Source organism: Anabrus simplex, chromosome 1 (genome assembly GCF_040414725.1).
Source record: "Anabrus simplex isolate iqAnaSimp1 chromosome 1, ASM4041472v1, whole genome shotgun sequence".
NCBI classification, from domain to species: Eukaryota; Metazoa; Arthropoda; class Insecta; order Orthoptera; family Tettigoniidae; genus Anabrus; species Anabrus simplex.
The window spans coordinates 1,079,558,229-1,079,574,460 of record NC_090265.1 but is presented as its reverse complement, the minus strand read 5'-3'; the positions used below and the strand labels follow the sequence as shown (position 1 = coordinate 1,079,574,460).

The 16,232-nt window shown below is 38.0% G+C and overlaps 1 protein-coding gene across 1 annotated transcript in view; it reads left to right on the top strand.

Annotated features, from left to right (window-relative positions):
• Positions 1-16,232, top strand: part of LOC136858065 (microtubule-associated protein futsch) — a 335,767-nt gene that overhangs the window by 122,644 nt on the left and 196,891 nt on the right. The window contains exon 4 of the mRNA XM_068225267.1: positions 13,218-13,665. Coding sequence (XP_068081368.1) covers positions 13,218-13,665 — 448 coding nt within the window. The remainder of the gene's footprint in view (positions 1-13,217; positions 13,666-16,232) is intronic.

Here is a 16,232-nt window from a genome sequence, read left to right as displayed (position 1 = left end):
CAGGAGAGAGTATCTATACGACGCCACAGAAGATGACTACCGCAGCAGTAGTCGAAACGTCTGGACGAAGTGAGAGGAGTGGACCACGGCATAATAGCCCCGAAGATGTTTATTATAGTGATGGGTTTTGTTTATCTCTAAATGTGTCCCTTGTAAAAAAGGATATAGGTTAAAGTCCTTCATAAGCTTGCAGTCCAACATCACCTTGTTTCTTTCCTTGTAGCTAAAGGAAGACGTACAGGTTACATATTGTGACAGTGATTCTGCCTCACTGTGAAAAAGCAGCCAAAAGCAAGCATACAAAGTCTGTTCAAAAAACTGACCAAACATCGAAAATAATTCATTAGAGGCCTTACTTGCTTGCAGCCTCATTAGCTTTGTCTCCTTCAAGTAGACCCCTCGTCTATTAATACAATGCTCCCAACACTGTTTCCATTTATGGGAGGTTGTGGGATCATATGCAGTTCCACCTGCAATTTCAGTTAGATCTCTTCATTTGACAGAAATTGTCATCCTTTTAAGATGAACTTCAGTTTGAGAAAAAATTCTGCTGGAGCTAGGTCAGGTGAGTAGGGTGGATGAGGAAGCACAGTTATCTTCATGTTCGTAAAATAATTCATGAATCAACAACAATATATGAGCTGGCACTTTGTCATGGTAGAGCAGAGGTGTCCAGGTGGGCACCCGTTTAGGCTAGCCCAGTGCAGCTAGACTGGCCTGATATAAATGCAGGCAGTTTATGTAGCTTACGTTACAGTTAAGCGAGGTAGCGAACACACTTTGCAGGGAAGGGAGCAGTGACGTTTGAATGTAGTTACGAAGCTCTTCTCCACTATTCAGCGAAATGCTGATTGGAGTACAGTATTTTGAAAAACAACTATAATTGCAAGAAAAGCGGCCTTTTCAAGATATTCTCGATATAAACAGTCAGTTTTCTTTTATTGATGTTACATTCAAAGAAAACTGATGTGTTACTTTTTGTGTTACAATTTACAAAAAAATATTGCATACAAGCTATGATTTACAATTCCTTTCTTCTTCAGATATAAAACTATTACAATTCACTTTTTTTTTTAAAAGTAAAATTCCTGTTTTTCATTCAGCCAAATGTAATATATTAACATAATTCAACAAGTTAGCAGATTGATTTTGCGATTTTGTTTCTACTAGCGTGATGGGTTTTTGTTTATCTCTAAATGTGTCCCTTGTAAAAAAGGATATAGGTTAAAGTCCTTCAGAAGCTTGCAGTCCACCTTGTTTCTTTACTTGTAGCTAAAGGAAGATGTACAGGTTGCATAATGTGACAACGATTCTGCCTTCATTTCTTCATTATTTTCTTTCTCCATCTCAAACTCAGGTATAGCCTCAGCAATCGAGAGTGACTGGGAGAAGAAAGATTGCCAATAAGACTATCAACAAGGTTCACGAATTAATTAATTAATTAATTAATTAATTTATTTATTTATTTATTTATTTATTTATTTCATGCCTTCACGCCGATCTCGGTAATTCTTAGGAATAAGGTGTCCCAGTTATAAATTGAACCATAAATTACATATTACTAAATAACAGCCCATTTTTTCTTCTTTTGTTAAACGAACAAAACAAAACTTGTATCATACTTGTTACTGAGATAGCAGCTTACTAACCTTGGGTATTCACTGAACCTTATCAGATAATTTAAACCCAGCCAACCACAAGCCACAGCTTATCCGTATTACCCCGTATTATATTAGAAATGTTTCTAAAGGACCTCTTAAAATATGATAGTGAAAATTCTAATTCATTACATAAAAGCAAAGCAAAGTCATCTCCATACAGGCCCTGGGAGTGGTGGAAGGTAAAGGCTCCACTATTCGTAACCTCGGCACTTGATGGGGTGGAGTGGTTAGCTCTACGCCCGGCCGCCTTTGCCCCCAGGAATTAACCTGGTACTCATTTTTGGTGTACGTTGAGTGAACCTCAGGGCCATATGCACCTCTGGAAGTGGAAATCTCATTTCTTAAATTGTACGACTTCCTAACGGGGATTTGAACCCACGTCCTTCCGGGCGAACCGAGTACGCCTTTAGCACCTCGGCCAGGCAGCCCCTAATTTATTACATACAGTACAAAAATATTTGAGGTTGTAAGCCTAACTCTCTATTGTATCTGATCGAAATATAAAAACCACAATGAATATTAATAACTTATTTCTTATGACATAGATTGAAAATTATGTTCCCTCTTTCTTTCATTATTTTCTGCCTCCATTTCAAACTCTGGTATAGCCTCAGCGATCAAGAGTGAGTGGGAGGAGAAAGATTGCCAATAAGACTATCACTATCAACAAGGATGGGAAGGTTCACCTCTTTCTTTCTTTCTTTCTTTCTTTCTTTCTTTCTTTCTTTCTTTCTTTCTTTCTTTGTGGCGAAGTTAAGGCTTACGGCCCTCTCTTACACTCAACCACGTATTATCTAAAATAAACTTAATAAATAGAATAATGAAATAATAAAATCAAATAAAAATCCTTACCTCATTCATTTTTCCATTCATACTGGCATTTACACAAGCTGATTATACATTTAATAGGTGATCTCGGCAAGACCACTTGAAAGAAGTTAGAGGTGCAATTCCTAACACTGACTGGAAGGGCATTCCATAGCTTTGCACTAGACACTTGAAAGGAGCGGTTATATGAGGATGAGCGATGCACAGGAATCGCGAGTACAGTAGTCGATCCTATTGTTTGATTATTATTATTATTATTATTATTATTATTATTATTATTATTATTATTATTATTATTATTATTATTATTATTTATTACTAGAGCCTGGATTTCCTTGCAAATGCATGTTCTTAAATAAGCTAGTTACAGTTCACAAACTTTGCAAATATTTGTTTCATGACTTAATGATTCCTAATAACCGTTCTTTCTCCCTGCATGTTTTCGCTTTCTTAGGAGAAAATTCATGCGTAATGCATATTTTGAAGGTTTTGGATTTAATAGTGAATATTTGGTCTTTTATATTGCATAATAAGACTTTTCTTCTTACTTTGGCAGATATATAAAGTTAACTTGCATGATAGTGCCTCTTATGAATGTTGGTTTTCAGAATTTGGGACCATTTTTCCACTTTATACAGTACTAGCTTATGTACCCGTGCTTCGCTACGGGGTTCTCAGAAAGACTGACTTTGTGGTTTTCCTAACTGAAGTCAACATAGGTCATTACAAAAACGTCATTAGGAATGTAGCAATTAAAAGCAGTGTTATCACATAAAATACTCGATCAAATGAAAAACGACATATTTTCTCACTTTTAACGAACAGTACTACGGTGCTGATCTAACAGTACAATGTCCCAGAGCTGGAATGACCAGGCCACAGACAGCCGTGAACACTTCTCTGCTGTTATTCTGTTAAATATGCACACTTCTCATTCCAATCAGTGCCTCAGAGTAGGGATTGAATAGCTCGAATGCTATGTTGAACCAGTGTGTTTACGTACCTTTGGTATTGGAAAATTTATGAAACAGAGGAATGGCATGCTAAAGAAGAAAGTTACCTAACTCCCCAGGTACCTCCCGCCAGTATTTAGGCAGACTGTTCCACTTGTACGACTGGGCGAGTTGGCTGTGTGGTTAGGGGCATGCAGCTGTGAGCTTGCCTTCGGGACATAGTGGATTCGAACCCCATTATCGGCAGCCCTGAAGGTGTTATTACGTGGATTCCCATTTTCATTTTCACCCCAGGCATATGGTGGGGCTGTACCTTAATTAAGGCCAGGGTCACTTCCTTCACACTCATAGCTCTTTCCTATTCCATCGTCACCATAAGACCTAACTGTGACGGTGCGACGTAAGGCAAATGTTAAAAAAATACTCGGTACGCAACAGTAAACCTATCTATCGGAAATGAAATGGCGTATGGCTTTTAAAGCCGGGAATGTCTGAGGACATGTTCGGCTCGCCAGGTGCAGGTCTTTTGACTTGACTTCCGTAAGCGACCCGCGCGTCGTGGTGAGGATGAAATGATGTTGAAGACAACACATACACCCAGCCCCCATGCCAGATAAATTAACCAATGATGGTTAAAATTCTCGACCCTGCCGGGAATCGAACCCAGGACCCCTATGGCCAAACGCCAGCACGCTAACAATTTAGCCATGGAGCAGGACAATATCTATCGGAGATGAGTGGAAACAGAATACAAAACACATCACAACAAACAATGGTCAATGTAATGTTATTGTTGATCAATTTTGTGAGCTTTCTACATTGTAGTTCTTCACATTTAGTTTTCTTTAGACTCTGTGATGTTAGGGCGTCTTATAAAATTATTTATAGCGTAGATTCTCGTTCCTTATTCTCCGACTTTACATACCGATTTTCATTAAATCCTGTTTACCATTTTCTCGTGACTCGGCGCTGATAAGGTCTTAGTAACAAAAATCCAAATTCATGAATGTCTCTGATCATAGCCAGTATGGTAACAATGTATAAGACATAAATAATCGGAAATATAATACTACATATCTTACGTAGTACTTATCGATACGACCACTACTAACATAATTATTTGGGAATTAAATTTTTGGCCTACCCCTAAACTACCATTTTGTTCAGTGTGAATAAAAAATTTTATGGCCTAGATTATAGCGACTTATTCCCCGACTTTGCATACCGATTTTCATTGAGATAGGACCACTAATAACATAAATATTTGAGAATAAAATTTTAGACTTTCCCCTAAACTACCATTTCACTCAGCGTGAGTAAAATTATTTATAGCTTAGGTTATAGCGACTTATTTTCCAACTTTGTATACCGATTTTCATTAAGATATGACCACTAATAACATAAATATTTGAGAATTAAATTTTAGGCCTTCCCCTAAACTACCATTTCAGTCAGCGTGAATAAGATGATTTATGGCCTAGATTGTAGCGACATTTTACCCAACTTAGCACACCGATGTTCATTAAATTCTCTTCATCCATTTTCTCGTGATGCGTGTACAGACAGACAGACAGACAGACAGACAGACAGACAGACAGTCAGAAATTACGGAAAAGTAAAAAGTGCATTTCCTTGTTACTGTGGGCACTGCTGATACAGAAATACCATCCTTTTGAAATTCTGAGCAATGTACAGACAAAACTCTTATTTTATATATATAGATGTCTGTTTTTGTGAGGCGGAGATTATGTATTCCTGGCATCCTATCTGATAACCAAAGTTAGTACATACAGTAAAGATCCTATAAGCCATTTAACTAAGCACTTTCTAACCTGTTGCTTGAGTAGACATTGACGTAATCCGGAGGGGCCCACGTCAATCGCCGTAATTCTTAGGAAGAAGGTGTCCCAGTTATAAATTGAACCATAAATTATGCATTACTAAATGACGGCCCATTTTTTCTGCCATGTTAAACGAATAAAACAAAACTTGTATCATACTTCTCTGACACCGCGTTACTGAGATAGCAGCTTACAAACCTTGGTTATTCACTGAATCTTCCGTTGTTATCCTGGAATTTCCTACCTTGAACTCTCACTCATCACACGTCTTTGTTATCACATCTTCAATCTTTAGCAGTTGTTGAAGACATCATCATCTGCAATCATCATCTGCAATCATCGTATGGAGAAGTAGCTGAGGCAGCTAGAGATAGGCTAAGCAAAATGATCTGTTGAAATCCTGATTTTGAATTCGTCAAGCTTATAAAAAACGTATTGTGGTGAAAATGCAAAGACGTACAATTTAACCTCACTTTGTCCCAAATGTCTTCATTTAAGTACGCACCTGTCACTTCTTGTGACGCAGAAAGGTGCTTAATAATGCGCTGACAGATAAACAGATGAGCTTAAAGACAATTCGGAGAAATTAGCTTTTGTACCGTGTGTCAAAAGGAACTGAATTTTGATAGTGCATATTTTCTAGTTTATTGTGCATGTTTTGCCATATGGCATTTTGAGATTTGATAGTGCATAGACATCTGGGCTCTATTTATTACATAATGGGACTAGTTTCGACCCTATTGTATATGGTCATCTTCAGCCTTAATTCATCACTAGAAAAGTAGAAATGATATTACATTAAAATTACAATCACCAATAACATAATATAGTAGGGTAAAGTCGGTCGAGATGGCACACCTTTTTTAAGAGCTATCGTAACAAACAAAACCTTAACCTGAAAGAAGGAAGATATTATATGAAACTCCGTAGACACACTGTGTATTTATAAGAAATGTAAATTAATTTACATTCATGAAAAACTCCAGCACAGTTTTGAGTTCACTGCCACGCGTGGTTTTATCATATCTCCCACCCAGTGGGGTCAGTTGACGCAATGGTGATGGAGAGATGGTTGGTGCTGTAACACTTGGCGAAAACTACTTTCTTCGCTTCACTTGGATTCGGCAGCATGATGAGCACAGTTCTGCATGAATTGTACATGTTTCACGAAGCCACTTTGCACAAGCTACGCACTTTATCCAGTCAGATGTAGATTTCGTTTCTGCATATACCTCGAAACCTCGATGCACTGATTATCATCTTTCGATTCTTTCTCCGAGGAAGGTAAATTTGCACTGCCGTTCTCTTCTCAAGATCTTTTGTCGTACACCAGCCGCTTACAAGCCTTGTCTCGTGCAATCTTCTTACATACCGCCTGTTTTCATTTCCATTCTTTCGAGCCTTTTTGCTATTTTGAGAGCTTTTTTAAGTTATAAACTTCGCATCGGTTAGATGGGCAACCGATTGCTTCGTACGCTTAGGCCTACCAATACAGTTTTTAATGAGAGGTACTGGCAAAATTTCCTGCAACATCCTACATGGTGTCACGCTCGCGCTGGATTTGTTCTCATCAGATTGTTGCATGATTTGTACCTCAGTAGCCCTACTTTGGGTCAGTGTAGAAGGTCCTGGATCATCTTGAGAGACTGCACTGGATAGAAGAGTCAGGTTTGTCAAAACTGCATTGTCTGAGATACTGAAGGCATGATTTTGGATTGCATTTCTGTTTAGAGGAAAATTACCTGTAGCTCTGAAATAAGACTTCAGAATAAAAAAATCTAATGGCTGCAAGAAGTGAGTTGTGAGGCTTGGTAGACAAAGTAACATGTCATTCAGCACTCCAAAGTCATGTATTTCAGCAGAGTTCATGTGGGATGCGTGTCCATCTAATATAAGAAGTACTTTGCCAAGGGGTTTTCGGGGTGCTAAATGGTTTCATAGCCAATCCAATAAGATTTCAGAATTCATGTCTGCCAGTTTTGGGTTCATAGAACCAATTACCCAGGTGGCATGCCATCTTTATATTCACACTTCTTATTCTTATTTTTGAATATGCAATACGGTGGAAGAAAATTGCCTTCAGCATTGCAACAAGTAATTACGAATATGGTTTCTCCTTTCTCTCCAGAAGTCGAAACTTGTAATGGCAACAACTTTGCCTGGCTTGATGTTTAACTGTAGGCCAGTCTCATCCATGTTGAAAATATTTGTTCCCCCTCCCAGTTCATTTTCCTCAATTAATTTTATTCATAAATCGAAATAACCATCAATGTGTTCCCTATTTAGCCCAAACACTCTTGCAACAGATATTCCCTCCGCTTTTCTCAAACTTAAATCATTGTTAGTTTCCATGAAAGATGTGTACCAATCTCGTCCTGCTTTTCCTTTTGCTTCTGTGAACTTTGATTTCAGTCGCAAACATTTAGCTAAACTCGAAGCTATGTTTGAACAGTTTGTCTTGATGGTGCTGAGGTGGATGCCTGCAATTTCTGAATGTGCACGACTAGCTTCCGTTCAGTTTTAGTTCCTAACAATGACTGTGGTGCCCAGCTCGTCTTTTCGTAATTCTGTGTAGCTAGCGTCAAGGGTTATGAATTTCATGTTGTTGGTCCGTATTGAACTGAGATTACATATAAATTATAAACATAAAAGTTTTCCACCTATTCAGTACATAGTTATATTTGCAATGTGTGTATTTACATTACATGGGACTAGTTTCAGCCCTACTCGGGGTCATCATCAGCCATATTTAAACAATACACAATATTTGACGAAATCCTAAAACATGTTACTAAGCAGTAAGAACATTATGAATACATAATTAACACTATGATGTGTGGTTGAATTAGGCAAAGTGCTGTGGTGCTCAGAATGTTGCAAATGAAAGTGAAATATTACGAGTGACATACGTGAGCAATATATAATACAAGTACACCAAACACGTTAAAAAGTCTGGGTATAAAAGTACCAATGAGATGCTCAATGTTGTAGATCAACTTGAGTAAAATTTTAGACACATGGTGATTCAGATAGAATTCAGTAGGCCCTGGTAATACATTACGGTTATGGACCGAGTGCTATGGTACTAAGACCGAACACAATATAACGTGACATTTATAATAAAAGTATACAAGTATGTACAAATGTTTGAGTAACAAATGTGTAGATGATACTCTCTAGAAGTAGCATCTTTTAGGATTTCATCAAATATTGTGTATTGTTTAAATATGGCTGATGATGACCCCGAGTACTGTTGAAACTAGTCCCATGTAATGCAAATACATGCATTGTAAGTATAACTATGTATTGAATAGGTGGAAAACTTTTCTGTTTATAATTTATATGTTATGTGTAGCTAGGCTACGACAAAGAGTAGATTCCGGAATGTTAAACTGCCGTCCCGCTTCTCTAACTGACAAATTCTCAGTAACAATGACATGGATTGCTTTATGGAGGCCATTTGTGTCCATTTTTCTCTATCTGTTTTCTGTATGTATTTTCTAGACATTTTGGCTGCAACAGGAAAGATAAGCAGTATTAGATAAGTGGATAGATAGTAAAGAACGGGCTGTGCCATCTCGCCCTCACTTATGGAACTTCGCTGTCTTTCACTCAGCCTCCCTATGTTAACTCACCTGAATCCGTGGCAGAGATGGCGCACCTACCCAATAACTGGCAACATGGCTTATGACATTTGAAAATGTGCTGATGCAAAGATAACTTAACCTATTAAATACTCAAATGACTATATTAAAAAAAAAAAAAAAAAAAATGTTCTGGTCATTAAAGAGGTAATCTATGGATGTAAAAAAAGTTCTGACACTCAGCATTACCAGCTAATATGAAACTTCCTTCTGAGAACAGCTATATCCACTGAAACAAACAAAGAAACAAGAAGCCCAGCTCTTGTTCACAACCGCATCCATTCAGCAACTTCCAAATGACCTACCCCTTTCACAGCTCTCACAACCTGGGGTGTGTCAACTCTCCTTCTGTGTCATCTCTCCTGACTTTACCCTACAATTAAAAAAAAAAAAAAATTCACAAGTTGCTTTACCAATATAGTTGGTCTGTTATTGGACATTATAAAATTTTCCAGCTAACTCATTCCTGGTTGCCAGCGTTTTGCCCCAGTTTGCTAAATTGGACTCATCAGTTGGTAAATAGCACACCTAACAAGACACATGGTTAGTGCATGCCGTGGAGGCTACTGCGAAGGCTACTTGGAGCCACCGGTAATGCCAATGCACTAAGAGAGACTTTGTCTCATTTGCAAAAATTGATGCCTGCCTGGCCATCAGATGATAATGAGCCCAATTTAGCACACTGGGGCGAAAAGCCAGCAACCAGGAATGAGTTAGCTGGAAAATTTATAATGTCCAATAACGGACTAACTATATTGGTATTATAAATTTACTCATTCAGGACAAATATTTCAGGTTCCCTGTGGGAATCGACATCTATATCAAGTTACTTTACGCCGCACCACACAGATAGGTCTTATGGAGACGATAGGACCGGAGAGGGCTAAGAATGGGATGGAAGCGACCGTGGCCTTGATTGAGGTACAACCCCAGTATTTGCCTGTTGTGAAAATGGGAAACCATGGAAACCATCTTCAGGGCTGCCGACAGTTGGGTTCGAACCCACTATCTCCCAAATACAGGATACTGGCCACACTTAAGCGACTGCAGCTATCAAGCTTGATATATATATATATATAGTACAATTGGTATGTCTTGACTTGTTGACATAATATGCTTGTGGACATACGAGTCTATTCAAATTGATGTTACTTGCACATGTGTCTAAAATTTACTGGAGTTGCTTGTCCTTGTACGAAAAGAATGTGGTCTCCATGTAAAATAGTACATTTAATGCAAACGCTGCACAGTTAAAACGTGAGAGGTTAAAATAACACATTAAAAATGTTCCTCTGATATAAATATTTATTAAGATGTACTTTGATGTTCGTCTAATCTTGCATTAGTGTTGGTATTAAAAAGTTGACCTATATGTGATGGGCACCTTTGGTCCTGTCCAACTTGTTAGCTGAATGGTCAGCGTACCGGCCTTCGGTTCAGAGGGTCCCGGGTTCGATTCCTGACCGGGACGGCGATTTTAACCTTTATTGGTTAATTCCAGTGGCCCGGGGCTGGGTGTTTGTGCCATCTCCCCTGCAACTCACACACCACACTCAACACGATCCTCCACCACAATAACACACAGTTACCTACGCATGGCAGATGCCGCCCATCCTCATCGGAGTGTCCGCCTTACAAGGACTGCACTCGGCTAGAAATAGCCACACTAAATTATAATTATATTATTACCTTTGGTCTTCAAGTTGTAATTATTGATAAGAACATGCAAACTACCATTTTTGTAATACTTATGGGGACATTCACAGTATGAATACGTGGCCTGATCTGATGGAGTGATCTGTGAGTGTTCCGTATGAAGTGAATGTCTGGTAAAGAAAAGTGAAGGACTGTTAAATGGGAAATGAATAATATCGAGAAGAGAAGTTTTAAATTGTATGACACTCACCCCCAGGAACCTCGTATGCTAGTGTGTGGACACACAAAACCAGCATTAGATTGACTGGCCAGTGGGATTAGAGGAATGGCTTATGTTGGTAGCAAGTGGGGAGGGTCAGATGGGGGAGTGAATGGGTGGGGAGTACATGAATTGGAAGGTTTGATGTTGTACTTGTTTTACATTTCTGTTTAACGTAAATAGGAAGAATTATGTCCAAAAAAATTACATTTCTCATTAATTTCATTAATATTGTAATTAGGATTAAGATACTGTTCAAGTTGAATGTAAAAGTTTTCCAAAATGTTGAGCATTGGACCGTCCTTTTCTGTTTTTAGAATGGTTAGGTCGTGGTTGATAGACTTAAAATTATGTTTGGAGTCTGCCACATGTTGTCCCATTGCTGAAAAACCGATTATACCTAACAGCATTATTATGTTCCATATATTTTATTGAGAAACTGCGACCTGTTTGGCCTGCATATGAGGTCTTGCAGTTTTGACATCATAGTTTGTAGACACCTGATTGAGAAAATTTGCCGCTTCAATTCATTTTGCATGTATCGAAAAAGTGGGAAACCTATTATTATTATTAGTATTAAAACTTATTTGTTGATTATACTTCTTGAAAATATTGGCAACTTGGGTACATTTGGATTATTAAACATAGAAGAGGAATAGGTTTTTTTTTTTTGTCTATTGGTTCTCTATTTAGGGTGGAAATTTGGAGTCTTTTAGTTGTATTGATTATTTTGTTAATGAATTGTGTATTTTATCCATTGGTCTTGGCTATTGATCTTAAGGTGTCTAATTCGTCTCGAAGATCATTTTTAGATGAGGGGAATGGTAAGAGCTCTGTTTACCATGATGCCTTCTTATAGGATTGAGGGTGGAGGGAATCCCTTTGAATGGGGGTAGCTGTTTGAGTGGGTTTTCTGAAAATATGATAAGACAGGTGGTTTAAATATTTGTTGATGTTTAAGTCCAGATAAGTTAGACTCTGTTAAGATTCAGATTGTATTGTAAACACGATATGTGGGTTTATGTACAGTAAGTTAAATTAGATAAAGGTGAGATTGCATTTTCTAGATCTTCATTCAATATTGCTAGCACATCATCAACATAATGCAGCCAAAAACAGATATTGTTAAACTTTGGATTATTCACAATTTTAGCTGGTTCTAAGTTAACCAAATAAATTTTGCAAATGGCCGTGCAGTTAGGGGCGCGCAGTTGTGAGCGTGTATCCTGGAGATAGTGGGTTTGAACCCCACTGTCGGCAACCCTGAAGATGTTTTTCTGTGGTTTCCCATTTTCATACCAGGCAAATGCTGGGGCTGTACCTTAATTGAGACCACAGCCGCTTCCTTCCCACTCCTAGCCCTTTCCTATCCCATCGTCGCCATAAGAACTATCTGTGTTGGTGTGACGTAAAGCAAATAGAAAGAAGAAAAAAATTTGCTAAGATCCCTGAGGCTGGTGACCCCATGGCCAAACCATTCTGCTAATAAATGTTATTATTAAAGCAAAAATAGTTGTTGTTTAGGACTAATTTTGAAAGATAAATAAATTATTGTATTTCTTGTATGGACAAATCACTGAATTTGATCACTGACACAATTTTGTTGATCTAGGCTAAGTTTTTCCACACCACTATGTGTCTCTGTAAAGGTTCTCCCCAGTTTGAAACAGGGTAGAATGTTGGTATACTAATCGTAATATTCAGGCACATCACATTCTCTACTTACATGCAAACTGTTGCTGAGTAATAACTGTTTCAGAAATGCATGGCAAATGGTTAGTTCCGTAGGTTAGGGGTGCGCAGCTGTGAGCTTGCATCCGGGAACTAGTGGGCTTGAACCCCACTGTCAGCAGCTCTGAAGAGGGTTTTCCATGATTTCCCATTTTTACGCCAGGCAAATGCTGGTGCTGTACCTTCATTAAGGCCACGGCCGCTTCCTTCCCTTTCCTAGGCCTTTTCTATCGCATTGTCGCCATAAGACCTATCTGTGTCGGTTTGATGTAAAGCAAGTTATTAAAATTAAAGTTCCGCAGGAAGGATACAGCACCAATTATCAAAAACCACTAAGACTTTGCACTTGCTCATTTTTTTGTTTTGTTTTTTATCAGGCCTTAAAGTGACTAATATCTAGATGCACAAGCCTCGTGTCGGTAGATTTATTGGCATGTAAAAGAACTCCTGCGGGACTAAATGCCGACACCTCGGCGTCTCCGAAAACCGTAAAAGAGTAGTTAGTGGGACGTAAAACAAAAAAAACCATTATTATTAGCAATTTTTAAAATCTTTAATAAGTGATATGTAAACAGTTGTATTAGATGCCCATGAAAATAGATTAGCTTTTATTTATGGCTTCCTGAGATTAAATTTATGCTTTTTTCCTGTTATAGCCAAACCCAAAGAAGAAATAGAGATCAATGCATTGTCTGAACAGCAGAAAGGTGCTATTGAATCGCTTATTGATAGCTTGTTGACACACGACATTGACAAGAAGAACGATAAGACAGACGGTGACAAACCATTAGATAGAAAAAAGGAAGATGATGATAAAAAGAAGGATGAGAGAAGAAAAGATTCAGAGAAGAGCAGTCATCGTAGCAAGGCTCGAAAAAGAAGTAAGGATCGGCACAGTCGAAGAGATCGAGACAAAGACGATAGGAAGAAGAAGAATCGACCAACTGAACTTCCACGGGATTGGGCTCATTTTCGTTCTGGAAGTTACAGGTTTGAAGAAGTGAGACTGCTGAAACTGAAACTGGAAAAGGATAAAATGTCAAGCAGTTCTCGAGACAGACGGCGCAATCGATCAAGGGAGCGACGAAGCAGGTTAGTTTAGTCCTTATTCTATATTTAAAACTCTGTTATGAGCAGTCATCCTCCATGTCTTACATACATCGTATATTAAGGATGTAAAGATGTATAAATCCCTAGTAACACCCCATGGTAAGGTTCCAGAGTAAGAGATCTACACCAGGATTACCATATTTCTTCACTTATTTGACCCCCTTTTTTCCGCTTTGATAGCTGCAAAATGTAAGGGGGGTGTCCAGTATGTGAAAGCCTCCTGTTTTGTCCTGTGACTTCTGGGTATAAAGAACTATAAATTGTACATGTATGTATTGTACTCTATTCTTTAACAAATTTCTGATTATATTCTGAGTCGTACTGTTTACCTTTGTTGGAAGCAGCATTTCTAAATTTAAAAAATAAAGAAAACAATAATGGTGAACACATGACTTTCAGGCCTACATATGCAGTAAATATAGTCTGTTTTATTTACTCTTCTATCACGTCATTAATTTATCTCATTAACTCCCTTGATCAGATTGTCATCAGGAAGGGCATCCGGTCATAAATACTCGCTACAAAGATTCGTCTCACTTCATACTCGACCCCATAGAGAAGTTTTATTTATAATTTTATGCATTATTAATACAAAAGAACTTAATGGCTAGTCACTTGTGTCTGTCACACAATAAGATTAATCACTGCTTTAATTTGAATTACCGTCGTCTTGCGCCGCCAACTTCCCTTGTACTGGCGTTGTCTTCATCCAAAATGATGTTGTCTTCACTGCCATCGAGAGAATTCGAAATCCCGTCTTTTTGAAATTTTAAAATATAGTTTTGTTCCTCAGTGCAAATCTATTTGCAAATGGTTTCTGGGGATGGTCTCTGTAATCCCATTTGGTGTCCTGTATGTGTAGCAGAAGCCACTCCTTCCAAATAAAGCTATGCTGTGGAAAGTGTGCCAACCCACCAGCTGATTGCTAGCATATTATGTTACAAGTTGTACTTCCGAATGTAATACGTAGTGACTGGAAGCAATCTTTGGATAACTGCAGCTGTTGAAAGCCTGACCTTTATTTTCAAATATACTTCATGCTTGTTCTTTACATTTATCACATCAGGATTTACCTAAACAGCTGTCATTGAGATAAGAGAGACCACATTGTTTAGGTTAGGTATGCTATAAAGTGTCCGGAAGTGCCAGAAGTTCCATGATGAAAAAAATTAAAATAAATAAGAGGAAAGCTTGCCGTATTTATGGATATCTAAAGGTGGGGAGTTTTAAAGTTTAATTTTGTATGTTCATAGTCTCAATTTTTTTAAATACTGCATAGTTTGGCATCTCCAAAATCATAAAAGTAGTTAGTGGGATATAAAACCAATAACATTATTAATATTTGTTATGTTAATCATTATTATTGGATTGTTTTCATCACGTTTCGAACCTACTTCTCTCCTCAGAAATTACCTATATTGGCCTGAGTTACAAGATATTAAACAATCACTTCAATAATCTTGCCTGCTATATTAATAGAAACAAACTTTAATATTTCTTAACTAAAGTAAACTCGTGTCCTCATCCTGAGGTGGTGCAGCTCTCTTTAGGCACGCCCCCAATGGAGGTGAGCTACATGTACCATTTTACCGCATATCAGCATTCCTGCTATTCTTAAATCTGTGACAGTACCGAGAATCGAACTCAGGCCCTGAGAACAGCAGCTGATATGCTAACCATTATGCTGGCCGACATTGTTAACTACAAAATACAGGCTTATAGCAGGACTGATGCATGCTTGGAATGCGCGGGTCAGACATACAAAACTGTTCACCTATTTGTGTAATGTCATCAGAGCTGCAGTACGCTACAGAGGCAGACATTTCTTCACTACAAAACACAGACGTACTGTATGACTTTGGAGTGTATTTTTATCATGTGAGTCAAACAGATAAAACTATTCACAAATTTGTGTGATGACATCAGAGCTGCAGTATGGCCTGTACCCGCTTTGAAGCGGAATCAGTGTTCTTCTCTAACGAATTACGTTGAGGAGGTCTTAAATGCAAGCTTTATTTTTTTAATTTTCTTCGTCTAGAAAAGCCAGCGGAGTCTACTACATGAGAAAATACAATACTTGATATGAGAACTGGTAAAGGTCCAAAAGATAGCAGCATGATTTGTTATAGGTGATTTCTGACAGAGGAGCAGTGTTACAAAAATTTTGCAAAATTTGGTCTTGGAAGACTTGGGAGTAAGGAGACGAGCTGCTTAATGAAGTGTTATGTTCCGAACTGTCAGTGCAGAAATGGTGTGGAATGACATTCGTAGACAAATAAGCTTGAGTGGAGGTTTTAAAAGTAGGAAGGATGATAATATGAAGATAAAGTTGGGATTCAAGAGGACAGATTGGAACAAATATTAATTTGTAGGAAGAGGAATTCAGAAATAGAATAATTTATCAAGGGAATTGTTTGATAAACTTACAAGTACTTCTAAATCATTTAAGGAAAGGATAAGTAAACAATGGATAGGGAATCTACCACATGGTCGACAGTTGTAAATGCAGACCAGTGATGCTTGATTGAAGGCATTTTAGGACATTAGAG